Raw genomic sequence first — 27,821 nt, forward strand, 5'->3', positions numbered from 1 at the left:
CTTTTTGGACTTGGCCCATTATGAGGTTTTTAGGATGGAAATTTCATTTTTCTATTGAGTGGAAATAAAAATGAAGAATATTTAAAGGGAAACAAGAGGCATTTTACAATTCTATAATTATTTTTATTTATTTTTTCTTCTGTGACAGAGTCAGACAGAGGAACAGATAGGGACAGACAGATAGGAAGGGAGAGAGATGAGAAGCATCAGTTCTTCATTGTGGTACCTTAGTTGTTCATTGATTGCTTTCTCAAATGTGCCTTGACGGGGGTGGGGGGGCTACAGCAGACCGAGTGACTCCTTGCTCGAGCCAGCGACCTTGGGCTCAAGCTGGTGAGCCTTGCTCAAACCAGATGAGCCTGAGCTCAAGCTGGCGACCTCGGGGTCTCGAACCTGGGTCTTCCGCATCCTAGTCTAACATTCAATCCACTGCGCTACTGCCTGGTCAGTTATTATCTGATTTGAGGGACATACACTAATAACCACCTCCCCAACTCAGGCCACCAGGGCCTGTGGATGCTGTGACAAGGAAATGGGGGGCTGAAGAAGGCTCCCTGGGGCAGGCAATGCCTCAACTAGACCCTGTGGGAAGAAGAGACCACTGGACCAGACCCTGGCCATCCCCTTGAAACCCCTGGCAGCATGCCTGACCAGGCAGTGGCGCAGTGGATAGAACGTCGGACTGGGACGCAGAAGTCCCAGGTTCGAAACTCTGAGGTCGCTAGCTTGAGCACAGGCTCATCTGGTTTGAGCACAGCTCACTAGCTTGAGCCCAAGGTCGCTGACTTGAATCCAAGGTCTTTGGCTTGAGTAAGGGGTCACTTGGTCTGCTGTAGCCTCCCAGTCAAGGCACATATGAGAAAGCAATCAATGAACAACTAAGGTGCCACAATGAAGAAATGATGCTTCTCATCTCCCTTCCTGTCTGTCTGTCCCTATCTGTCCCTCCCTCTGTCTCTCCCTCTCTGTCACACACACACAAAAAAGAAATCTCTGTTAGCACGTGGAAGCCCATTTTACAGAGCAGAACACTGAAGCCCAGGGGTTTTCAACCCCTCCCCACCAGCTTCTCTAGTTTCTTACCCCATCTGTGTGTTTCCAGCTGAAAAACTAGATGGGGAGCAAGAAATGAAGTGGGTACTGGACTCTCAAAGGCAGAGAAGGTCAGTTCCTGAAGGTTAGGCATCTGTGCTGCATTTTCCTTGCCTCCCTGCAGCTGCCCACACATTGTCTCCACCACAGAAGAGTTCTACTAGGCAGGGCATTAGGGAGGGCTCCCTGGAGTAGATGGCTGAGGCCTGAGGACAAGGAGATACCAGCCTGGCATTGGACTGCTCCCTCTGGGCTGGGACACGGGGATCCTGGGTAGCTGGGAGAGCCAGGAATAGGTGGCAAGGTGAATAAGTCCATCAGCTCCTGTGTGGCCCAGCTGCATGGTGCTACTCCATCTTTATTTTTATTTATTTATTTATATTTATTTTTTTGTATCTATTTTTTTGTATGTTTCTGAAGTGAGAAGCGAGGAGGCAGAGAGACAGATTCCTGCATGTGCCCTAACGGAATTCATCCAGCAAGCCCACTAGGGGGCAATGCTCTGCCCTCTGGGGCGTTGATCAGCTGCAATCGGAGCCATTCTAGCGCCTGAGGCAGAGGCCATGGAGCCATCCTCAGCACCTGAGCCAACTTTGCTACAATGGAGCCTCGGCTGTGGGAGGAGAAGAGAGAGACAGAGAGGAAGGAGAGGGGGAGGGGTGGAGAAGCAGATGGGCGCTTCTCTCATGTGCCCTGGCCGGTAATAGAACCTGGGACTTCTACACGCTGGGTCAACGCTCTACCACTGAGCCAACCCGCCAGTGCTGTGCTGCTCCATCTTTAATCATGTCACAGCCTCCCTCGCCTCAGGAGGGTGGCAGAACCTCCTCTATTCCTCAGATAGAAACACCAAGGCCCAGGCACAGGGAGGCGTCAGAGCCACATTCCCTGCCATGAATGGGGGCAAGGGTGGCCCAGGTGGTTTGTTGTCTGTGATGGGCCACGTGCCTTCTCCTCCCTGGCCTCAGTTTCTCTCCCTGCGCATGGTCAGCATTGCTGGCACTCTCCAGAAGGGTGCTGTTCCAAGAGGCCCTCGAAAATGTGGACAGGGAAGCCAGATCAAGGTCCATACTGGCCAAGGTTCCACCTCCAGAACCAACCCCAGTGGCTCCTGCTGCTTCTGAAGGTGCCTTTGGTGGCACGTGAGTGTTCTGAGATATAGCAAACCATATAGTTTCCTGTAGCACATGAAAGAGGTCAGGGCCACCCCCAGCTCCCTAACAGTACAAATGGAGGCTGACACCATGTGCTTGAACACCCAGAACATATAACCAAGTCACAGATGGTCAAGAAAACATGCTATCCCTTCCTTGATACTGTCTGTTATGGGCTGAATTGTATCCGCCCCCCACCTCCATTCACATGTTTAAGTCTTAACCCCCAGTACCTCAGAACGTGCCCTATTTTGGAGATAGATACACTCAAGTTAAAGTGAGGTTAGTAGGCTGGCCCTAATATAATAGAACTGATGTCCCTATAAAAAGGGGAAATTTGGACACAGAGGCAGATATGCATAAGGGACAAAGCAGCTGAGCTGTGTGAAGACAGCAGCAATGCAGCCACAAGGCAAGGAATCACTGCATGCTGGAGGCACGCCCTTCCTAGTGCATTTGGAGTGAACACAGCCTTGCTGACACCTTGATCTCAGATTTCAGACCTCCAGGACTCCCAAACATTCCATTTCTGTAGTCCTCAGACACCCAGTCTGTGGCACCTTGTTATGGCAGCCCCAGGAAGCATACCCACCCTAAATGGACAGGCTGGAACTCAGCATTTGGGGCTCTTGGAGGCCTTGGTCAGACAGTGGCCATGTGGGCAGCATGCAGGTAGCTCCTATGGGCTCCATCCTGCAATTCAAGCACTACTCTGACTTTCCCTCCCAGACTTGTCTCCCCCTGCAGGCAGCTGCCCTCAGCACAGTGGTGTGTGCATAGGGAGGTCAGACCCAGTGAGGTCACAAGGTGGGCTCAGGCCATTTGGCAGGGAATTCTGGGGTCCTGGGTCCCCAAGTGTGGTCTGTGGACCCTGCAGACTCACCTGGTTTCCTGATGTGGCAGAGGGGACACATGTACTTGGTTCACATTAAGGGAATTGAAGAAAGTCATCAGCTGTGTTCCATAAGTCTAAAGTGGGAATGAGATACTATGGGATGAAACCAACCCTAACTCAAGAAAAGGGAGGACCTTTCACCTATTGAATTGAACCTCAGGTTCTACTGGGCTTAGAAAGCAGAGTGGGGAGTTCTGCCTGGCTGGGACACTGCTCTGTGGTCCTGTGAGAACACTCACCCCTTCACTGCCACTGGCAGGCCCTCCAGAGCCAGTTCTGTCCATAGGCCACCTTCCTAGTCCCTCAAACTTCCAAAGTGTTCAGACCCCAGGGCTTTTGCATCTGCTGTTTTCTCTACAGGCACCACCTGCCTGAGCTCTGCTTGACAGGTCACCTGCTCAAATGCTGCCCTGAACCCTGCGTGGCCCCAGCTGAGGTGTCTGTGGTCTGAGACTCCTCTAGGTTTTGTCTTGGGCAGGGTTCTGCACGTGGGCTGGGCAGGTCAGAGGACAGAGCAGCAGGCCTCTTTGGAGAGACCAGGGCAGGATTGGGAGAGCCAGGAGAGAGCAGGTCCGTGGGTGTGGACCTTGTGCCAGGCTCTGAGCGTCTGAATTCTGCCCCTAAACCTAGGAGTCCCTCAGTGAGGGCATACAATATCTGCACCCACCTCCCAGGGCATGGCCCACAGTGATGCAAATGAGGCCCAGCTGACACCTGGCCTGGAAAGACCCAACGGGTCGGAGAGACGGGGGGCAGGGGTCACCACCTGCTCAAGGCCCTGGAGCGAGACTTCCTGCTCCGCGGGCTTCGCCCCCTAAGGCATTTGGGCTCCCAGGGGCCTAGCCCAGCCACCAGGCTCGCGTTGGGAGAAGGGGCGGAACTCTGGGAGGGCGTGGCCGGGTGCCCGCCCCGCCCCGCCGCGGTCGGGGCAGTCGGGTGCACAGCCGGGAGTGAGCGGGGATGCGTTGGGCGGCCGCGACCCTCCGCGGCAGGGTGAAGCCTGGAGGCCACGCGTGGGCCTCCACGCCAGCCCCCGGGAACAGAACAGGTGAAGGCCGGGACGGCGGAACGTGAGCCGGGCTCTGTACCCTTTCCCGGACGGGGGGTAGGGCGCACCGCACAGCCGGGAAGCCTCGGTACAGCCGGGGGCTGGGGGGCGGCGGGAGGGAGTGTGCACCGCCGAGAAGTTGGGGACGTCCGTCTGGGCTGCGCTGGGCGGGGCGCACAGCAGGAGACCCGAGGGAGGGCGAGCCTACCCTCCCCGCCCCGTCCAGCCGGCGCCCCAGCGGACCGAAAGCGGGCAGCGAGCGGCCTGAGCCCAGGCGGAGGCAGCAGCCTCCTGCCGGCACAGGTGCCCGCCCTTTCCCAGCGGCGGCCAGGGCTCCCCGAGCGCCACCGCCCCGTCGCTGGGAAAGTCGGCGGAGGTGGGCAATCGGAACTGGCGTCGCCACTCGGTGGTGCTCTGGTCCGTGGGGTCCACTTCGCTGGTGGGGAAACTGCGCCTGGGAGAGGGGGCGACAGCCCTAGGCCCTGGGGATGTGGGGCCTGGGTTGAGGCGCCAGGATCTCCGGAAGGAGGGGAGGTCTAGCTGTTTTATTGTGTTTGATTTGGAGAATAATGTGAGGAGGGTTCACCTTAGTGTTCTGGTTCTGGTGTAGGAAAGGCATCTGAAGTCCCGAGTTCCAATGCCGGCTCTGTTCCATGAATGCACCTAAACTCTAACCCTTTTAGAAACGGAACCAGACCTGGACCATGTATGTGCCCTAGATGTCCTGGAGGCTCACCTTAGTAGACACTTAATCTAGAGGGTACCAGCGCACCTGTGCATGAGGCCAGACAAGGTACTGGGCTCAGGCGCAGGATTGGGCTCTGCACAGGTGGAAGCTGGCCCAGGTCACACCTCAGGGTGCAGCCGGTCCTCCTTAAAACAGTGATGCCTGCCACTAGAAGGCACTGGAGGGCCACCTCCTTCTCAGATAGGGAAACTGAGGCCCAAGGAATTAAGTCACCAAGTGGGAACTAAGACCTGCCCTAGCCTGGTGGGGTGGGTTTATTTATTTTGACTGTTTGACAGCCCAGGACAGCTTGATTCCTGTCCTGAACTGGGTGCTTTGCTTAATGTGTGTGAGGAAGACTATATGCTCCTTGCTGGGGAGGTGGGTGTGGACCAGAGGTGAAGGGACTTGCCCAAGGTCATACAGAAGGCTGTTTGCAGAGGACTCTCCTGGGGAAAGATAGTCTCAGAGTCCAGTCTCTGCCCTCTGGCCTGCCAGCCTAGCCCCAGCCCTCCCGTGACCTGCAGCTCAGCTTCCTACCAGATGGGAGCCCTGGGGTCCCAACCCATGAGCCCTTCCCTGGAATTGAGGTTAGAACCCCCCTGTCGACCTGGGGTGAGTTTCTGCCTCTGTGCAGCAGTTTCCAGGTGTGCTAGTGGTGTTGGACAGGCCAGATAGAGCCACTACCCTGGCCATGTTTTTTCTGCTCTGAGGTAATGCTATCATTCAGACTCCACCACTTTCCTACCCTGTGGCCACAGTCTCTTGGACTGTGGAATGGATGCCCACCCCTCCCTGTAGGGCTGTGCAGGGATGGGGTCTTTGGGAGACAATTTGGCGCTGTCACAAACACAGCAATGGGCTGTGTGGTTCTCCTGTGATCTGTGAGATGGGCGTGTTACTCTTCTCTTCCTGAAAGTCCAGCCAGGTGGATGCGATGTCCTGGGGTCTGTGTCCTCCCCTTGTCTCCCATGTGAGGCCCGTGAGGAATGGGTCAGTCAGGGGAGGCTGGCTCAGAGCAGTTTTAAGTGTTTGTTGAATGGCTGATTGGGAGGGGCTGGGTGTCCAAACCAGTGTAGAGACCACCCTTCCACTGCCCGCAGGCAGCTCCAGCACTCCCTGATCGGGAAGATTGTCCAGGAACGTGGGCTGGTGGGAGGAGGAACGCAGGGTTCCAGTGGCCAGGGAGGAGTCTCCCACACCCTCTACCCTGGAGGAACTGTGGAGGAAGGTCCAGAAAAAGGGCAGCAGGACCGCTAGATGGTGAGGGCATGCTCTGGGCTTTCTCTTGGCTTTTCTCCTGCAACCCTGCCACACAGCTGGCCTGGGCCCATTTCACAGAGGAGACACTGAGGCTCAGAGGGAGCAGTGGGAATCTAGACAAAGCCCCTGAGGCTGGCTCAGGCCTGAGCCTCAGTGCTTTCCCCTGAGAGATTTGGGGGCATGCTTCTCCTGGCTTGGAATTAGTCTGGTTCTGTTTTTGGGAAACCAGAGTCTGGGCTCTGACCGAACTCAAGGCCTGCAGTGGCTCTAACCTCCATGCCCCGCCTCCGTGGGGAGAGGAGACAGGCTCAGAGAAGGCAAAAGAGAAGGCAATTGTCTTGCCTAAGGACACATAACCAGGGCTGTGGGCCTCCTGCATGTAGCTGTCCCCTCTGCAGGCATCTTGGTGGTCCTACTCTCTATAGAACATCTGTGTATGCACATGCCACACTTTTGAACTGTCAGAAATTCCTTCTGAGGATTCTCCTTTCCATTTGGGAAATCTGAGACCCAGAGGCAGGAAGTGACTCTCTGGTCTCACAGGGACCAAGCTAGGCACGAAGCCTTGGGTGGGCTGGCCAGTGGCCTGCCTGGCCCCCTCCATGGCCAGTGTAGAAGGTAACTTATTTACCTGATCCCAGATGGTGAGGTCAAGGTTTTGTAACTGTGTGGACTCCAGGAGGGAGGACGAGAAGAGAAGGCCTGTGGTCCAGGTTTCCAGATAAAAGATTAACAAGCAAGACTTGTTCTCACCCCCACAGGCCAGGCTGGCTGGAGGAGGTTGGGAGCAGGCAGGGTGGAAGTGAGAGAAGGGGCCGGGTGTGAGATAGGCATGTCAGGGCTGGCCTGATGGGCATGTCTGCCTGCCCTCTTCACTGTTCAGTGCCCATAGGGTTGTTTTTGCTTTGGCTCTTGTTTGCATCAAATTCATTCCCTTTCTATTTTCTCTCAGGTAAGAGTTATTTTCACATGGTAAAAAAAGAGAGGGGTCATAAAGGGTGCCGAAGGAAAACATAGCCAAGGTTGAGGGTTGTGTTGTCAGTCTAGCCCAGGAAGGGCTGGGGGAAGTGCACAATTTAGTGTCCTGCTGTGTAGAGCTGCAGGGATGTAAGCTGGCACCAGGCTGGGTGAGGCTGGGGGGGAAAGGACAGCTGGGGGGTAGGGAGCTAGGAGGGGTGTCCTGGAACAGCTGGGTATCTGTTAGGGTTTTCAGCAGGGGAGGGAGGAGGTGGGATTTGCTTCTTTAGGCACCAATTGTGGGGAGGGGCTGTTGGGGTTCAGCTAGGAGTGTCTGGGGGTCCAGTGGTCCTCAGGCTAGTAGGGACAGCAAGGGGACTCCAGGCTGTGAGGAGGGCAATGAAGGGTGTCCTGAGGTCTCCAGGGAGATAGAATAGATGTGACTGAGCCCCCATAGGCCACTGGTACTTTGTCACCTCCTAGCTCATCCTGGGAGATCATAAGTCCTGTGGAAAGGTCTGGCAGCTGTATAGCCAAGGCCTTGGGCAGGTCTGTGGGCCTGAATTTCTTTTTTTTTTTTTTTTTTTCATTTTTTCATTTTTCTGAAGCTGGAAACTGGGAGAGACAGTCAGACAGACTCCCGCATGCGCCCAACCGGGATCCACCCGGCACGCCCACCAGGGGCGAAGCTCTGCCCACCAGGGGGCGATGCTCTGCCCATCCTGGGCGTCGCCATATTGTGACCAGAGCCACTCTAGCACCTGAGGCAGAGGCCACAGAGCCATCCCCAGTGCCCGGGCCATCTCCGCTCCAATGGAGCCTTGGCTGCAGGAGGGGAAGCGAGAGACAGAGAGGAAAGCGCGGCGGAGGGGTGGAGAAGCAAATGGGCGCTTCTCCTGTGTGCCCTGGCCGGGAATCGAACCCGGGTCCTCCGCACGCTAGGCCGACGCTCTACGGGCCTGAATTTCTTATCTGAAAAATGGGCTCAGCCCAGAGGAGTTCTTACTGACCTTCCAGGCCCAGGGAGGGGATGCAGGAGATCCCATGGGGGGTAGTAGAGAGAGCAGGTTGTGGTCTCCTGGGTGCCGTGGAGGGGGGGAGGGGGGTTGTGATACGGCCTTAAGCGCCCTCTTGGGGAACATTCCTGAGCTCCTGACACTTTAAGGTCTCTATGGGGTATTCCCACTTCTCTTATGACCCTAAGGGGGCAGATCACCCCATTTTTCAGGGCCAGGTCCAGGACTTGTGGCCATAAGGTGATTGAGCCAAAGACAGACCCTGTGTGGATGGGGGCTGGGGGTTTGGGGGTGTTCTGAGCATACCCACCATAATGGGGTTGATCTCTGGCCTGCCAGGCAAGGGCTCCTCTCTTCCTTCACTATCCTAACAAGAGTCATTTCCTCAGACCTTCCATTTTCCTTTTTTCTGGGCAGACTAGTTCAAACAACACACTTCTGCCAGGAGCAGGGGCTCCCTGCTTCTGGTGGAAGCACAGACAAGGGGAGGGTGGAGGGGAAAGAGGGAGGGGGGTCACATTGGAAGCATTACCCCACCCCCAGCACTTCTAAGAGACTCCATCCCCAGCTCCCAGAGGGGCATGGTCTTGGAGTAGCCTCCAAGAGGCAGGACAGGCTCAGGCCATCTTGGGGAGGGTTAGTTCTGTCCTTTCAGATAAGTGACCTCCATGGGTGGTGAAACTGCCCACAAAGCCATCTCGGTGCAGCCTAGGATGTGACTGTTGTTGGCTAGTCCCCTCCCCGCTGCCTTGCACAATCCATGTGTCTCTCTAAGATGACAGCAGTGGTTTCCTCGCTGGGGCTGGGGCCCCTATTTCACCCTACCCACCCCAGCACCATGAGCGGCTCACAGGCAGTGATGTGAGTTACTCAGCAGGCATGTCTGGATTCCTGGAGGCTCTGCTGCCCTCTGTGAGTTAGGAGAAAGAACACCCCCTTGAGGGCCATCAGTTCCTTTGGCACCAGCTCATCAGGGTTCTGGGCTGGGCTCTGGCTGGAAGGACAGCACCGCCCACACCCCCACCCTCACCCCCAGCCTGGTGGATGTCGGCAACCAGGTAATCAGCTGCAGGGCTTTCTCCAACATTTTTGTAAACACACCCCTCCCCCAGCCTGATCACCATATCTCTGCCATTTCTTTGTCCATCCCTCAAGGCTTCTTACCCTTTTGATCAAGTGCTAGTTGTGTTTTTAAAGGGTGAGCAGGACTGTATCCCTTTCCCCTTGCATTCTTAGGCGCTGGTGTGGGGCCTGGGAAGACAGCCACAAGCGCCCCCAGGACTCTTACCCTTGCGACCACCTTCCCCAGTGTCTCCCTTCCCTATGGGCCACATGGGACTGGAAAGAAAGAAAGAAGGTGCTCTCACTGAATAGGAAAGTATTTTAGCAAATGACACCTTCGAAAAGGGGTCTGTTGGGTAAACAAATTTTTTTTTTGTGTGTGTGTGTGTGTGTGTGGCAGAGACAAAGAGAGTCAGAGAGAGGGCCAGACAGACAGGAAGGGAGAGAGATGAGAAACATCAATTCTTCGTTATGGTTCCATAGTTGTTCATTAATTGATTTCTCACATGTGCCTTGGGGGGGGGGGGGCTACAGCAGACCGACCTTGGGTCCAAGCTGGTGAGCCTTGCTCAAATCAGATGAGCCCGCGCTCAAGCTGGCGACCTCGGGGTCTCGAACTTGGGTCCTCCAGGTCCCAGTCCGACGCTCTATCCACTATGCCACACCTGGTCAGGTGGTAAACAAATGTTTTTAAGTTTGCTTGCTTATATTGGGGCAGCATTCTTGCCTTCGGGGCAGCAGATTGCAAATTGAAGACTGCCTTTCTGCTTAGGAGGGACATTTGTTTGCCATTGTTTACTGGAGAACACCTCCCCCCCCCCCCCCCCCCCCCCCCCCGTGGTTTGTGGGAGTCCTGAGATTTTTGGCCCTGCCTGTTTGGGGAGGGCTGTTTAGCTTGTGGGGGGCCTTTGAGTCCAGAATGCTGAGGGGCTTGGGAGCCCTGCCTGTTTGCTCGTCCACTGTTACAAGACTTTAATAAACTGAATGGCCCACCATTTTACCTTCTGCCTGAATCCAATGTGAAGCTGCGTGGCCATGGTGGTGGCCAGTGACCTTAGGAGGTCCATATTCAAAATATATAAGAAACTCATACGACTTGATAACCACAAAAAATAAACAGTCTGATTAAAAAAATGGGCAAAGGACCTGAATAGATACTTGTAAGGCCAGTGGTCACGGCCATCACTGCCAGGCACATGCATATTCCCATTAGATTCAGGCAGACGGTAAAGAAACTGCGGAGCCAGAAACTAGTGGGCCATTCCTTTATTCTAGCCTCGCACCTGGCAGGCGAGTAAACACACACACACACACACACACACACACACACACACAGGGCTGCAAAACCCACTCATTCAGCACTCACAAAGCTACTGACACATCCGTGTTTTCCTAGACTCAAAGGCCCCCACCAGTCTCAGTCACCTCTGGTTCCCCATCTGCACATCTTCTCCCTCCTCTCTGCACAAACTGGCTTCTCCTTCAGCACCCTGCCATCTTGGCTTCCTACTCTGCAAAAATGGCTTCCTTCTTCCTCCCTCTCCTCCTTTCTCTGAAAACTTTTTGGCAGAAAACCTCTCCTCCAGCACACATTAGCATAACAATGGCCCTTCCCAAGCAGGAAGGTAATTAGCAGTTTCACCTGGTAGCGCGCCATGCCATTCACGTGGGCAGCACCATTTTTATCAAAGTGAGCAAACATAAAAATCACATTTTACAAACTTATTTACCCAACACACTTCTCCAGAGAGGATATACAGATGGCCAATAGACATATGAAAAGATGTTTAATGCCACTAATCAGCAGAGAAATGCAAACTAAAACCACAGTGAGATTCACCTCACACCTGTTATCATCAATAAATTGCAAACAACAGTGTTGGCAAGGATGCAGAGAGAAGAAGAGAACCCCTACTGCATTGTTGGTGGGATGGTAAATTGGTGCAGCCACTGTGGGAAACTGTGGATATTCCTCAAAAGACTAAAAATGCATATACCATATAACTCAGCAGTTCCATTCTGGGTATTTATCCAAGGAAAATGAAAAGACTAATTCAAAAAGACACGTGCACTTCTATGATTATTGCATCATTATTTACAGTAGCCAAGAGGGAAGCAACGTAGGTGTCCATCGCTAGATGAGCGGATAAAGAAGAAGTGGTCCATACATGCAATGGAATATTTCATAGCAATAAAAAAGAATGAAATCTTACCATTTTCTGCAACACAGAGGGATCTAGAGGGTATTATATGCTAAGTGAAATAAGTCAGAGGAAGACAAATACCATATGATTTTCCTTCTATGTGGACTCTAAAAACAAAAACAGACTTACAGGAACATAGCAAAGGGATAGTTACCAGGAGGGAGAGGGTGAGAGAGTAGGTGAAAAAGGAAGGAGAATATAGTCACCAATATTGTGGTAAGTTTATACAGTGACAGGTAATTATTAGAATTAGTGGGGTAGACATAATGTAAGGTATAAAAATGTCAAATCACTGTATTATACTCTTGAAACTAATATAACCAATATGAAATATCTACCAACTATACTTAAATAAAAATAAAAATTAAAAATGTATACCCAAAAAACCCCACAAAATGCTGCTCAGCTACGGAAAAATGGAGAAGTCGCAGCTCTAAATTGAGGACTGGGAAGTGTTGCCTGCCTGGTGATCCTGGGGGCGGTGCACGTGGCCAGCCCGTGGCTGCTCTGCTCTGTCTGTCCTGCTCCAAAACCCATGTCCACCTTCCTGGTTGGAAGGACAGCATATGTCCAAGTCCACGAATCCTGGAAAAAAAAGAGGTTCTTCCTGGGGTAATGTCAGTAATATCTCTCATCCTTTGTATTACCCATGCATCCATCCATTCATCTGTGCATGCATTCACTCACTCCTGCTTTGGCTCCTGTGAAGTCATGGTGGCTGATTAACAGCCCAGACACTGGGCTCAGGGAGGCATCCCACTGCACCCCTGACTGCTTCCCAAGGCCAGTGAGGGTAAGTGTGAGGTTCCTGAAAATATCCAGATGGGGGCACAGGGATCCTCCTCACTCTGCCTCCCTGGGGCTCCAAGCTCAGCCCCTTGCTGTAGGGGCTCTTAGGCCCACACTGCCCTCCACCCTGGGGTGTGGACCCCTCCCCCTAAACCCTCAACAGTCTGGTGCGCTGTTTGTCTTTGACCAAGAGGCCAAAAACTGTTTTAGATTTCAAATTTGCATTTATTTGACATAAATATTTCCTCTGAATTTTTCCTAACAACTTTATGGAGGTATAAATCACATACCATATGATTCACCCACTTAAATTGTACATTACATGTGTATAACTCAATGGCTTATATTACATTCATTAATATTTACCAACATCACCACCATCAATTTTTTTTTTTTTTTTTTTTTTTTACAGGGACAGAGAGAAAGAGAGAGGGATAGATAGGGACAGACAGGAACGGAGAGAGATGAGAAACATCAATCATCAGTTTTTCATTGCGACACCTTAGTTGTTCATTGATTGGTTTCTTATATGTGCCCTGACCGTGGGCCTTCAGCAAACCGAGTAACCCCTTGCTCAAGCCAGTGACCTTGGGTCCAAGCTGATGTGCTTTTTTTTTTTTTTTTTTTTCTCCCGCTCAAGCCAAATGAGCCCATGCTCAAGCTGGCAACCTCAGGGACTCAAACCTGGGTCCTTCTGCATCCCAGTCCGACGCTCTATCCACTGCGCCACTGCCTGGTCAGGCACCACCATCAATTTTAAAACATTGTTAACACCCCAGAAAGAAGACCCTTCAGCATAGTCACTCTCCATTCTCCTACTGCCCCCCAACAGCAATTAATAATCTACTTTCTGTCTCTGGATTTGCCTGTTCTGGACATTTCATATACATGGGACCATACAATATGTGGTCTTTTGTGACTGGCTTCATGCACTGAGTGCAATGTTTTGAAGCTTCCTCCACATTGTAGCATGTGTCAGAACTTCACTCCTTTTATTGCCAAATAATATTCCATTGTGGGGATAGACCACATTTAATTTATCCAGTTCATCAGTTGATGGACATTTGGGTTATTTCTACAAATTGGCTACTGTGAATGATGTTGCTGTGAACATTTATATACAAGTGTTTGTGTGGACACGTGTTTCATTCTTTTGCTTATATTTCTAGGATGGGTGTTGCTGCGTCCTGTGGTGATGCATCATGTAACTGTTGGAGAAATTGTCAAAGCCCTTACCCCGGTTTATGATGCCTCCCTGCAGTGAGAGAGGTCCAGTCTCTGCACATCTTTGGCACAGCTGTCTTTTTTGTGTACAGCTGGCTCCAAAGATGCCTTTCTGTGGATTCAGTTTGTATTTCTCTGATGTTGAGCATCTTTTTATGTGCGTATTGATGGCCATTGGTAAACCTTTAGAGAAATGTCTATTCAGCAACTTTGGCCTTTTTTTTTTTGCATTTTTCTGAAGCTGGAAACAGGGAGAGACAGTCAGACAGACTCCCACATGCGCCCGACCGGGATCCACCCGGCACGCCCACCAGGGGGCGATGCTCTGCCCACCAGGGGGCGATGCTCTGCCCATTCTGGGCATCGCCATGTTGCGACCAGAGCCACTCTAGCGCCTGAGGCAGAGGCCACAGAGCCATTCCCAGCGCCCGGGCCATTTTTGCTCCAATGGAGCCTTGGCTGCAGGAGGGGAAGAGAGAGACAGAGAGGAAGGCGCGGCAGAGGGGTGGAGAAGCAAATGGGCGCCTCTCCTATGTGCCCTGGCCGGGAATCGAACCCGGGTCCTCCGCATGCTAGGCTGACACTCTACCGGCCAGGGCCAACTTTGGCCATTTTTAAATTGTTTTTTATGTGTGTGTGTTTTTATAATTCAGTTGTAATAATTTATACATTTTAGATACAATTTGTAAGAATGAGACTGGCACTCGAACTCCAGGTGTGCAGGCTTTATTAGAGGAGAAAGACCTGCCGGGGTACTTCTCCAGGAAGGAGAGCCCCCAAAACAGACTGAAGTAAAACTTTATAGGGTTGGGGATAGCCTCGAGCAAGGGTGTGCTGGTATGTTCAGCTTTCTGGAATACTCCTCTTTGCGGTGATTGACCAGCTTCCTGGTATTCCTTTGCCCCGGGGCGATTGTCCTGTAATTAAGGGTGGGGTCAGGCAGCCAAGCAGAACAGCAAAAGGGCAATTGTAATTCATGTATCTATCACAATTCCCTTGTCAGATATATGATTTGCAAGTATTTTCTTCTACTCTGTAAACCTTTTTACTTTTTTTTCTAATTATTTAAAAATTTTTATTGATTGATTTTGAGAGAGAGAAACATCCATTTGTTATTCTACTTATTCATGCATTCTTTGGTTGGTAGTTTATGTGCCCTGACCTGGGATCGAACCCATAACCTTAGCATATTGGGTTGACACTCTCCAGGTGTCCCCAAACCATGGCCCGCAGGCCGCATGCGGCCCCCTGAGGCCATTTATCCAGCCCCCTACCGCACTTCCGGAGGGGGCACCTCTTTCACTGGTGGTCAGTGAGAGGAGCACTGTATGTGGCGGCTCTCCAACAGTCTGAGGGACAGTGAACTGGCGCCCTGTGTAAAAAGTTTGGGGACCCCCGCAACCAACTGAGTAGCCTGGCCAGGGCTTCATTCTCTTGAGTGTGTCCTTTGAAGTACAAATGTTTTAAACTTTAATGATGTCCAGTTCATTTTTCTCTTTTGTCATTTGCTATTGGTATCATCTCTAAGAAACCATTGCCTAATCCAAGGTCAAAAAGACTTATCCCTATGCTTTCTTCTGAGAGTTTTAAAGTTTTAACTTTTGTATTTATGGCTGTGATTCATTTTCAGTTGATTTCTGTATAGGATATGAGGAGAGGTTCAACTTTATTCTTTTGTACGTAGATATTGTTGTCCCAGCATGACTGTTGGGAACCAGTTCCTTGCCCATGGAATTGTCTTGGCACCCTTGTCAAAAATGAGGGACTGTAAGTGAAGTCTATTCCATTGGCCTATATGTCTGTCTGTGTGCCAGGACCATTCTGTTCTGATCCCCATAGCTTTGTGGTAAGTTTTGAAATAGGGAAGTTTGAGTCCTTCAGCTTTGTTCTTCTTTTTCAAGATGGTCTTTGTTTAGGCTATTCTAGGTCCCTCTTTACATTTCCTTCTGAATTTTAGGAGCAGTTTGTCAATTTCTGCAAAGGCGGCAGCTGGGACTCTGCTAGGTCGTGTTGAATATGTACATCAGCAGAACCAGAGTACTGGCCCCTAAACAACTTTAAGTCTTTTGACCCATGGGCATGTGGCATTTTTCCCCCCATTTATTTAGGTCTTCTTTAATGTCTCTCACCAATGTTATGTAGTCCTCAGAGTTTAAGTTTTGTGCTCCTTTTGTTGGTGCTGGCAGTTTGGCTCAGTGGTAGAGTGTCAGCCCAGCATGTGGATGTCCCGGTTTTGATTCCTGGTCAGAGCAAACAGAAGTGCCCACCTGCTTCTTCACCCCTTCCTGTCTCACTTCTCTCTCTCTCTCTCTCCCCCTCCTGCAGCCATGGCTTGATTAGAGTGAGTTGGCCTTGGGCACTGAGGATGGCTCCATGGCCTCTGCCTCAGGCACTAAGAAGAGCTTTATTGCTGAGCAACAGAGCACCAGCCCATTTGGGCAGGGTATAGCCCCCTGTGGGCTTGCCAAGTGGATCGGGTCAGGGCACATGAGGGAGTCTGTCTTTGCCTCCCCTCCTCTCACTGCATTTAAAAAAAAGTTTTGCATTCTTTTTGTTAAAAGTATTTCTAAAAAATAAAAGTAATATATTTTTCTTGATGCTCTTATAAGTGGGATTTTCTTCATTTTAATTTTGTTGCTTGCCACTGTACTGGAGTACCATGGGTTTTCATGTATTGATCTTGTATCCTGCAACCTTGCTGGCTTTGTATGTTAGTTCCCAGAGATTTTTTAGCAGACTCCTTGGGATTGTCTGGACACAAGACCATGTTAAGTAATAGAGAAGTTTTGCTTCTTCCTTTCTGATTTGGATGCTGTTTATTGAATTTTCTTAACTAATTGTCCTGCACCCTGGTTTTGGAACTATTTGGGTTTTTTTTTTCTAACTTAGCCATAATCTGTTGTGAATTTTGTTACATCTTATTAATATGTAAGTGCTGTTTATATGGGAAGGACACTCTCTGTTGCCAATACCCACACATCTGTAGTAGACTGGAGTGTCTCCTTGTGCTGTTATTTCAAGAATCTTAAGTACTGAACCCACTACCATCTGCCCATTCTCAGTCTGGGGAATTGGGCAGGTATTAGAGATGAAATTAAGCAAGACTTGTGGAGATAAAACACCTTGGCAAGACAACTTTAGTAACTTCTGCAGAAGGGTGTGCTGCCGCTATTGAAAGCCAGCCAGCAAACACACAGGCAGAGGGCAAATTCTGTTTTTATCCCTAATGCAGCGCAGGCCCTAGGCTGGGTCTTGCTCATTGGCTGGAGTGTTGATTGTACAATCTTATTTTTTCCCAATTGGCTAGTTTAAATGGCCACACCAAGGTGGAAGGGAGAGATGGGGATGATGGGGATATCGTTAACTAGGTAAGGGGGTTGAGGAATGGTTGGATGACCGACGAAGGGGTTGGGGGATTGGTAAACAAGTTAGCTGTTTCTCATTCTACTCCCCAGTCAGAGGAATCCGAATGGAGGGGGTTGGGAAGTTAGTTGAAGAAAAGAATCTGAGTTAAACATTTCCTTCACAGGTGAGCCACTTCTCTGAGTTCGGTTTTCTCATGTTAAACTGGGGATAATAAGGATTTCTTCCCTGCTGTTTACCATGGATGTTCTGAGTGTCACAGGAGGTCAGGACTGTGGACGCAGTCATTGCTGCAGCTAGTGGTGACGCTGATGGCGAGCATCTGGGATGCACAGGTCCACTCCCACCATCTTCCCACAGCTGACTCTTGGTGTGTCATCTGCCTTTCTGTGCCTTAGTTTCCCCAGCTGTAAGGTGGACATAGCTGCCTTCTTCATAGGGCTGTAACCCAGCAAACATCTATTAGGTGCCCAGGGTTGTTGGTGCTGGTTTAGAAGTCAAGTTTTCCGCAACGGCACAAGCCACCAGGGCCTCCCAGGCTCACACTCTGCCTGGTGAGCACCCCCACCCCAAGTTCCTAGTGGGGTTGAGGTAGGGAATGGACTAATGCATCTTGGCCAAGCACAACCAAGCCTGGCCTTCCTTGTTACCACCCACATTGAGGGGCTTGGGCTGCCATCTGGGAGGCTGAGGAATACTTGGCTGAAGCTGAAGCCTGGCTCTGCTGCTGCCCTGTTAACACCCTACCCTAAGGGGGGCATGGCTGCATGGCTGAGCCAGAGCTGTGAGGCTTCCCTGAGCCTTGGGGTTGGTTGTGGGCCAGTGTGTGAAGCATCAGCTTATGGTATGTGAGTACACGTGTGTGGCCGTCCAGAGTGACAGCCACTGCTCTGGGCGGTCGTGGGTGTGCTCTGTCCCCACACCTGTGCGAAACAGGGTGCTGTGTGTTCCACAGTGGACCTCTCCATGGATGCTTCCAGGTAGATGTGGATTTGGGGGGACAGTCAGCCCACTACAGATCTCCTCTATGTATACATATATTTGGAAAGCAGGTTTGCGGGTAGGTTGGTAGTGGATTGTGAAAGAGTCCAGGTAAATTCTTAGATTTGGGACCAGAGCAAGTCAAGGATGGAGGGTTTGGTAACTAACATCAACGTTAAAATGGGGGAGGCCATGGGACAAGCCAGTTGGAAGCACAGGAACTTGGATGGGTCATGGCGGGCCAAGTGGGCAGCAGGACATCCGAGCCCAGTGTGCAGGGGGCAGTCCTGGCTGGAGCATCACAAGGAGGAGAGGTAAAGTATTGTCTCTGGTCAGCATAGAATAACTGGGCCCTCAGCTTGTAGGAGTTGGCCTCTGTTCCCCCCTCCCCCACATTGCGCCAACCTTGCCCACGGTCTATGCAGAGGATGTTGGGCACTGGACCCGCGCAGGTCACCTTGGAGTCGATGTGTCCACCAGCACAAGCCGGACAACCAGCACACCCAGTCTCCCTGTTCTCCAAGACTAACCACTCTGCCTTCATGCACTAGTACACAGTCAGTGCTCAACATCAGAACATTATGGAAAAACAGAAGGAAGAACCTCTTGCACTCGGCCTAGGGAGGTATGCTTGGGAACATTTATAGCAGCTTCATTTTGCCCACTCCACATGGGAGGCAGCTCACATGCCCATCAGCAGGAAACGAGCAAACAGGGCACATGTACCCTGGCAGCTCTGGCATTGTGCCAAGCAGGGTAACCAGACAAGAAAGGGCACATGGTATATGTGTGTGTGCGTGTGTGCACACATCTGTGGGGGGGGTGTGTTCAGAAAGTAGGCCCAGACCACTGTGCCTTGTTCTGAATCTCTGCCCTACAACATGAGCTGTGTGACCTCAGGAAGTGACTTAATTGCTATGTGCCTCAGTTTGCTCACCTATGAAGTGGGCAAATGATGGTTCTCCCTCAGAAGGTGCTGTGTAGCTCAGTGGGTTAGTGTACATAGAGCAGGTAGAACAGCGTCCAGTTCACAGAAGGTTCTGTGTGAGTGCCAGCTCTTGTCATTGTTACTAATTTATAACATGCTTGTGATTGCCACTTCATCTGGAGTGTCTCTCTGCCCTAATGTAAGGATGAGGTAAAATTTTAGATCAGCCTTGATGACATTCACCATCAGGGTGTACCTGCTTCAGTCCCCACAGCTGGAGATGTGGGTGGTTTACACTTCTCACTATTCTGAGGTGAACATCCTGGTATAGAAATCCTGGCAGCAGATTAGTAATTATTTCCTTTGGCTAAATCCTCAGATGCAATCCAACACAAGGCCCTTCATACATTTACCAAACTCCATCCAGAAGGCCTGGGTCTGCACCTATCAGCAAAGTGTCAGAGGAATTTGCCCCCGGACCCTTGCTAACTTTGCACTTCTGCCTTTTTTCTCTTTGTTAACTTTTTGCCAAGTTGAGGAGAAAAAGGATAGCATTCATTTAAATCAGTGTTTCTTCAGTTACTATGAGGGCGAGCTTTCTTTTTTCAGGTTGCTGGCCATTTATCTCTTATGTGAAATGCTTGCTCACACATCAGTTTGATCTTTTTTATTTGGATGTTCAGCTTTTACTAACGTGATGCATGAGATCTCTTTATAAATCAAAGGCGGGGAACTTGGATCTTTTATTCTCCAAATATTTTTTCTAATTATTTTTATTCGAGTTTATGTTTGTTTTCAAATTATTTGGGAGGAACAAAAGTTTTTGCTTTTTACTTGTCATGCGATCTCTCCCTTTCTAAAGCTTTTCTCTTAATTCTGCCTTTAAAGCTATGTTGTGGCACTGAACTCACAGGGTTCGCTGTGTGGGGAGCTCTCCTCAGAGTATTCTGACGTGGTTGTTGAGTTGCAAGGTAGTTTTAACTTGGAACAAGTAAAGGAGAGGGGATTCATTTCCAAAGCTCTCCTCTCCCCAAGGGAGGTTTAGCTATTGCTTATTGCTTACATAAAGTGTTTGGTGAATTACATGTTGATTTCCTCTTTGTAATTGCCTATACTTATCTAGTTGGGTTCTTGTCAGGTCATTCTGTTTGTAGCTAGTCTGTAAAATATTATGCAGTGTTTTAACATTTAGCAAGAATAGCATTTAGTAAGGAGTGCGCAGACCTTGAGACCCTTCTTCCTAACACCTGGATAATCATTGCATATTTCCTTTTATTGTCTCCTGATGCATGTATCTTTTTTGTGTGTGCCAAGCTACTATGCACATGCATTTTATTTTTAAATTTTTGCCTATAACTATAAAATCTTTTGATTCGTAGGTTTGTGTTACATTCGTTTTTTTGTTGGTTTGTTTTTTGTATTTTCTTAAGACCACCCTGCTTAGAATTCTTTTTTATAAACATCAATTTGTCTCTAAAAACAAAATTTCACCCAACTCCCCATTCCCCTCCCCTTTGGCCACCATCAGCTTGTTGTCTGTATCTATAGGTCTGTTTCTATTTTATGTTTATTCAATTGTTTTGTTTTTTAGATTCCCCATATAAGTGAAATCACATAGTATTTGTTTTTCTCTATCTGATTTACATCACTTAGCAATAATCCTGTCTAGGTCCGTCCATGTTGTTGCAAGTGGAAAGATTTTATTGTTTTTATTGCTGAGTATTATTTCAGCATGTTTCTGATTTTAACAGTGTGGTCCTCAGATCATTGAGAGTTCACTTAATATAGGGATCATGTATACATTTGTTCCCAGGCCACTGACTCTGTGGCTGCCACTCCTGGTCTGGGTGGCTGGGTGACCTCCAGATCATCACATTGCCATTGGGTGGCAGTGCCCGTTCTAGGTGTGGGGCTTCTGCTGAGGCTCTGCCTTCTGGTGTGGGATCCTCATGCTCTCTCACTCCACTCTCTCTCTCTCTCTCTCCCTCTCCCTCCCTAGGCACGTGTACCCAAGTGCAGCCACCCCAAAAGGGTACCCTTCAAGTCCTCCGTGGTGATGGCATTTCTGTGGGGACTGTCATCATGTTCCACTGCCCCTCAGGACACCAGATGGTGGGGTCTGGCCTCCTCACCTGTACCTGGAAGGGGAGCATCGCTGAGTGGTCTTCAGGGACCCCCGTGTGCAAGAGTGAGGCCCGCTCCCCTGAGCTGCCGCCAGATCCGCTGTTGCCTTGGGTGGGAGGGTGTCTGGTGCTGTCACGTGGAAAGCATGATGTCCACAGAGAAGATGCAGTGGGTGCTAAGTCCCAGCTGGGCCTCTGTGTAGGGTCCTGCTCCTGGTGCTGGTGGCCCTGATGTCTCTACTTCCATAGTATGGATTCAAGTCCCAACAGGTGCTCCAAACCCTAGGTCTGCCACTGACTTGGCCTCTTGCTTCCAAGAGGTTCCCTGTGCTGTCTGAGCCAACACTCACCTGTTGTACATTTGTTCATTCTCTAAGCATGCACATGGCAACCCTTAATAGGATTTTCCATATGCCAAGAATTCTAGAACTGTGGACACCAAGGGCCAGGGTGTCCTAGCCTGGAGCCCCAGTCTGGGGAAAGAGATGGTTTTCTATTTGTATATGTTGTAGAGGGTGTTGAAGGATAATACCCAGCACAGCGTTTTTCATACGGAGGCCACGTGTGTTGTGCGATAAAAAGGGTTCAGTACTCAAAACAGTTTGGAAAAGGCCATGCTAATAGGCTGTAGGACTTCTCAGAGCCTTTAAAGTGCTTATGTGCTGGGTGAACCTCTGAAAAGGAAGCTATCTATTAGGATTAGTTTCCTAGAGATACAAAACCCAAGATAACAGGAGTTAGCCAAAATGACAGGGGCAATGGGAGCTTTCTCTTGCCTGTAGCCCTCAGATTGGGAAGTCCTAGGCTCATATAGTGCTCCACAGTGGGGAGCCAGGTCCCTTCCATGTTGTGGTTCTGTGGGGTGTGTCCTTAGCCGTGTGATCCAGGATAATAGCAGCTGTATTCCAGGCAGTTGTTACGGCGTTAAGGGCAGAGCAAGAAGTCTTAGAAGTGGTCTCACGCTCCTTACCCTTGTCCCCCACAGGTCAGAACATGGGCATGTGACTACATGTAGTCTGTAGTCTGAATGGCCAGTGTCCAGCCAGGGCAGGAGGCTAGGGATATGAGCAGTGTCTGCTACAGGGGAGAGTGGATGGCATTGTTCAAATTAGGATCCTGGGCCTTGCTTTCCTGGAACATCCTTTAGAACCTGACAGAACTAGTTCTTGGCTCATAGCCAAAGTCACACAGATGTTGTGTGACAAAGGCCTTTTGACCCCAAAGTGGGCATTTTCTTACTTTTTTGCCTTCTTGAAAGTGAAGGCCCATAGGCTCCCGAAGGGTTTTGCCAGCTGGGGGCATTGTGAAAACAGACTGAGAGCTCTGTGTAGTCATCTGGCCTTGGGCCCAGGCAGCAGTGTGGGTAAGAGCCAGAGGGGCCTCCCTGTACTCCTTATCAGAGCTTCTCTGGTGTGCTACCACAAACTCCTAGACACCCTCCAAAACCCTGCTCAGACAGCCCCTTCTTGGAAGGCAGCCTTCCCTGATAGCCCCACTCCTACAACAGTGTGCATAGACAATTGCTTTAGTAGTCCACAACTCCTTGCTTCCCCTGCGGAATGGGGCTCGCTGGAGGAGGGCTGGGGGAGCCACGCCCAGGAGCTAGTCTTGTCTCTCTCGTAGCTGTGCCACCCCACGAGAACTTTGGCTTCAGGGTGGCCGTGATCGCCTCCATCATCAGCTGCGCCATCATCCTGCTCATGTCCATGGCCTTCCTCACCTGCTGCCTCTTGAAATGCATGAAGAGGACCAAGCAGCGGCGCACTGACAGGTACAGTGGCCCCAGCATCCTTGCGCGAGATGAGCCTATGGTCCGGAGCCTTGACAGGAGCCAGGAGCTTGCCTGGCACTGCCTTTCGGGGACTCCTAAGGGCGTCCAGGGGTGTGAGGAGAGAGATCACCCTACAAAGAGCTGCTCTCACAGTCCACACTAGCTGCAGACAAGTCAGTCAGGGTCTCCCCAGTGTGGTGGGGGCTTGGCTTCTGGTCATGGAGCATTGCAGCCCTGAAGGGCATCACATGGGCTGGGGGTAGCAGGGATTTTGTCATCCTGCAGTGCAGTCTGTGTGTGCATGCTGTGTGCTCTGCCATGTGGGGTGTACAGGGCCGACAGTTTAGGGTTATCCTCAGTCAGCAGGCAGAGTCTGGCCCACTGCCAGCTGCTTTTTCACTATAATTAGTCCTTTGGGGGGATATTTTTTTAAATGGCAGTAAAATATTTATAACATAAAATTTACCATTTTAACCATCTTTTATTTATTTATTTATTTAGTTAGTTAGTTAAGTGAGAAGAGGAGAGATAGTGAGACAGACTCCTGCAGGCACTCTGACCAGGATCCACCCAGCAAGCCCCATCTTGGGCCAATGCTCAAGTACTGAGCTATTTTTAGTGCCTGAGGCTGATGCGGTCAGACCAACCAAGCTATCCTCAGTGCCTGGGGCCAACGCTCAAGCCAATCAGGCCACTGTCTACGGCAGGGGTCCCTAAACTACAGCCTGCAGGCCGCATGCGGCCCCCTGAGGTCATTTATCCTGCCCCTGCCGCACTTCCGAAAGGGGCACCTCTTTCATTGGTGGTCAGTGAGAGGAGCACATTGACCATCTCATTAGCCAAAAGCAGGCCCATAGTTCCCATTGAAATACTGGTCAGTTTGTTGATTTAAATTTACTTATTCTTTATTTTAAATATTGTATTTGTTCCTGTTTTGTTGTTTTACTTTAAAATAAGATATGTGCAGTGTGCATAGAAATTTGTTCATAGGTTTTTTTTAATTTATTTATTCATTTTAGAGAGGAGAGGGAGAGACAGAGAGAGAGACAGAGAGAGAGAGGAGAGACAGAGAGAGAGAAGGGGGGAGGAGCTGGAAGCATCAACTCCCATATGTGTCTTGACCAGGCAAGCCTAGGGTTTCGAACCCGTGACCTCAGCATTTCCAGGTCGTCATAGTTTTTTTTAATAGTCTGGCCCTCCAACGGTCTGAGGGACAGTGAACTGGCCCCCTGTGTAAAAAGTTTGGGGATCCCTGGTCTATGGGAAGAGGAAGAGGAGAGGGAAGGGGAGAGAAACTGATGGTTGCTTCTCCCATGTGCCCTGACTGGGAATTGAACCTAGGACATCCACATGCTGGGTGACACTCTACCCACTAAGCCACCTGCCAGAGCCTTAACAATCTTTTAGAGTAGAATTCAGGGGCATAAATTCCATTCACAATATTGTGCCGCCATCGACACAATCCATCTCTAGAATGTTCCACTGCCTTCTTGCTTTGCAAATAATGTTCTGGCATTTCCTCATCGTCCATGTCTGCTTCCACCCTCCAGAGGCAGAGCTGAGGAGTGATGACAGGGCCCTGAAATACTCTCAGTGGGCCTTGCAGAGGCTTAGGTATGGCGGCCTGCACACTTGCTCACCTGAACGTCCTCCTGTATCTCTCTGCAGAACTGCCCAGCTGTGGCTCCAGCTGAGAGGCGAAGACTTGGAGACAATGCAGGCCACCTACCTGGGCCTCAAGGGCTTGAATAACAATAGTGGCAGTGTGGAGTCCAGTAGCTGGCCCTGCAATGCACATGACAATCACAGCTTCATCAGGTGGGTAGGGGCCCGGAGGGCAGCAGGGAGCGAGGGTGGGGACCTTGGCTTGTTCAGGACTGGTCAGAGAACCAGGACCCTGGAGGGAGGTACTGGCTGCCCCCACATGCTGTGCAGGCTCACATGAGCTTTAAATCCTGCCCCAAAGACAGGTTGATGGTCCTCTAACACCCAGTCCTGACCTTGTACCCTAGTGCCCAGAGCCACTACCCACCCTGTGGCTTTATCTTGAGAGGTCGAACCTGCAGGGAAAGTGCAGCTTCTGAGCGAGTATGCCCTTCACCCCAGCAGGGCTTCCTGGTCTGCACGTGGACTCACTCCGTCATCCTGTCATACCTTTCTCCCTCCGTCTCTCTTTCTGCACACATAGAGGATATACTCTTACGCAGCACCCTTTCTGACTCAAGGAGTCTGATCTGGCTGAATGTAGACTGTGATACAGTGTCTTCCAGTGTAGTCACAGCCTCTCCCCAGGCTCTCCCACATATCCCCCAGCCCCCAGCTCTGAGCCCGACTCAACGGGGACCCAGGGAAGGCGGCTCCTGCTCAGGGCCGCACAGCTTGATGGAGGAGGCAGGGTCCCTTAAGCCCTTGGGGCCTCTGGATGTGCCATCCTAGGCAATACCCAGGCAATTCTCCCACTACTTGGTAGTGAAATTGTCATCAGCAAGGTGAAGTTTGCCTCTTGACCTTGCTTTTATTTATTTTAAATTTATTTTATTTATTGACCTTTAGAGAGAGGGGGAGGGAGAGAGACACACACAGAGAGAGAAACATCAATTTATTTGTTCCACTCACTCATACCATCATTGGTTGATTCTTGTATGTTGCCTGACTAGGCTCAAACCTGCAACGTGGCATGTTGGAATGACACTCCAACCAACTGAGCTACTCAGCCAGAGCCACCTTACTTTTATTTCATAAATACTTCCCAGGACTCAAAACGGTCCAGGCACTGTTCTGAGCTCTTTCAGATAAGTACTGTTCTTACCCCATTTTAGGATACTTGTCCAGAATCACACACTATCACTTCTTGGCCTTTTGACTAAGTTCAAGAGTAGTATCTGGTTTTGTGGGTTTTTTTTTTTACAAAGACAGAGAGTCAGAGAGAGGGATAGACAGGGACAGACAGGAATGGAGAGATGAGAAGCATCAATCATTAGTTTTTCGTTGCATGTTGCAACACCTTAATTGTTCATTGATTGCTTTCTCATACGTGCCTTGACTGTGGGTCTTCAGCAGACCGAGTAACCCCTTGCTTGAGCCAGCGACCGTGGGCTCAAGCTGGTGAGCTTTTGCTCAAACCAGATGAGCCCTCGCTCAAGCTGGTGACCTTGGGGTCTCGAACCTGGGTCTTCTGCATCCCAGTCCGATGCTCTATCCACTGCGCCACTGCCCGGTCAGGCTAGTATCTGTTCTTACCAAAATCACATAGAGCTACTAAGCATGAAGCTTGTTTGAACTCAGGCTGTCTAGCTCCAAAGTCCATGGACTTGCCCTCTAAGCTGTCTTTCCTTATCACAAATTCATTACTTGATTCATTCACTTACCCATCAAACCAACTGACAACTTCTTAATTCCTACTACTTCCTAGAGCTTTTCTGAGAATTAGATGTGGGTGGGAACAAAGATCCAGTAAGGGTTCCTGAAAGAGGTGATGCCTGAAGTGAACAGATTGGGAGAGCCTGAATTTCAGGGAAGGAGAGAGCACCTTACGGAGGGAGCAGCCCTGCGGATGGCTGGGGGTAGAGCAGCCTGGCTGCTTCCAGGGAGAAGAGGCCAGTGTAAGGGGGAGACAGCGTGAGCCAGGCGATGGAGGCAGGCCAAGGTCTGATCAGCCTGGAGAGGGGCTTGGTTTGTGGTTTGGGTGGTAGAAGGGCCACAGGGAACAGAAGATGTAGAAGGAGGTGATGCAGCCCCCAGACCACCAGAGGACCAGTCTGGCAGGAGCAAAGGTGACTTTCTGGACAGTCCTAGAAGGTCTTGGCCTGTGGTTTTTGCTCCCTTCCCTGACACAGCCTTGGGAAGTCTCTGCTCCCTCACCCTTGGGGCAGCTCAATGGAGGCAGGTGCCTAAGACCTGAGCTTCTCCTTGGATCACTCCCCTCATATAGCTGAGGGGCCCTAGGCTGAGGGAAGGGCACTGATGGAGGGGCCTCCTCAGGCTCAAGGTGGTCTCAGGAAGAGAAATGGGTCTCCCCAACCTTGGGGCAGTAGTCTGCCCCAGGCCACCTGATGACCATGGCTTTGGGGGCCTGGGGGCCCAGCAGCGGGGGCAGGGTTGGGGTTAAATGAGGTCGGGCTCTTCTGGTTCACACCTCTTCTCCCTGCAGAGACCTTGGTGAGGGCACCAGAGAACTGGCTGGTGTGGCCTGCAGTGTGGACAAGGACCCCTGGACCTCCCGCAGCCCTGTGTGCTCGTCCCAGGCCCAGGTTATAGTGCATGCAGGGATCCCAGGGCAGAGCCGGCCTGCTCCCAGGCCCACCGCAGGACTGTCCAGACAGCCTATTGCCTATGGCCCAGGATGACCAAGGCCCAGGCCAGAGCTGCCCTCCACACTGTGAGGACCAGGCCAATTGACCAGCTGCCCACCTACATCTCAGCGTGTGTCCAGCTTGAGATTGGTCACTGAAGTGAGTTTCTGGGTTTAGGGATTGCTCAGGGCACATCTCCTGACTCCAAAGAGGCTGAGTGTTTCCTGTCCCAGGGGCTCAGCTATAGCTGCTTTCACAGAGGGGCTTCCTGGGACTGCCACTGAGGTTTACAGACCCAGCTGCAGCCCCGCTCCAACCAGGGACCTTTGAAGAGACTGGGACGTTTTAAGCACATCTAGTTTTGCATAGCAGAAAAGGAAGAGTACACCCAGATTCTCAGCAATCACAACGATGGCTCTTCCTCCTCAGGGGACGGCAGCCCGTAAGCAGGGACCCAACTGAGGGCTCCATCCACATCTGTCAGGTTGCAGGGATGGGGTGTGAAATAAACAATTCTAATACTGAAAATTGCAAAGATAAAAATCACTGGCTCAGTTGTCAATCCTTCCATGACAAAACCTTGAGCATAATAGTCTAAAACTGCAGTCCTTTTTTATTACCCTAGGGCCTCTGTGCAGCCGAGGCTCAACAGGTTGGGTCTCAAGGGGCCTCTCATGGGTGGCTGCAGTCAGCTGGTGGCTAGCTCTGAGTCATACTGAAGGCTGGCTGGCTGGCTGACATGTGGGGGTTGCTGCTGCCAGCAGAGACTTCATGGGGTGGTGGCACCTGGGCCTCCTCACACAGGGTAGCTGGTCTTCACAGTGAGAATCCCAAGTGCGAGCCTCGCCTTTCATGGTCCGGGAAGCCATGCTGGGTCACTGCTGGTCAACATGGGAGGCAGTTAGACCCCTCTTTTGGTGTGGGAGTACGGG

General features: G+C 50.8%; 1 protein-coding gene across 2 annotated transcripts; it reads left to right on the top strand.

Annotated features, from left to right (window-relative positions):
• The first annotated feature begins 4,051 nt into the window (after positions 1 to 4,051).
• Positions 4,052 to 27,419, top strand: SUSD3 (sushi domain containing 3). Of its 2 annotated transcripts, none has more exons than XM_066254762.1 (5): positions 4,052 to 4,189; positions 20,703 to 20,891; positions 22,450 to 22,597; positions 24,266 to 24,415; positions 26,748 to 27,419. In XM_066254762.1, exons 1-5 carry the CDS (start codon positions 4,102 to 4,104, stop codon positions 26,941 to 26,943), a joined length of 771 nt encoding a protein of 256 aa, XP_066110859.1. In that variant the 5' UTR covers positions 4,052 to 4,101; the 3' UTR covers positions 26,944 to 27,419. The 2 variants fall into 2 exon arrangements, with proteins under 2 accessions (XP_066110859.1, XP_066110860.1); XM_066254763.1 differs by having other exon boundaries at positions 4,112 to 4,246.
• Positions 27,420 to 27,821: the final 402 nt, after the last annotated feature.

This window comes from Saccopteryx bilineata, chromosome 2, assembly GCF_036850765.1.
Source record: "Saccopteryx bilineata isolate mSacBil1 chromosome 2, mSacBil1_pri_phased_curated, whole genome shotgun sequence".
Taxonomy (NCBI): domain Eukaryota; kingdom Metazoa; phylum Chordata; class Mammalia; order Chiroptera; family Emballonuridae; genus Saccopteryx; species Saccopteryx bilineata.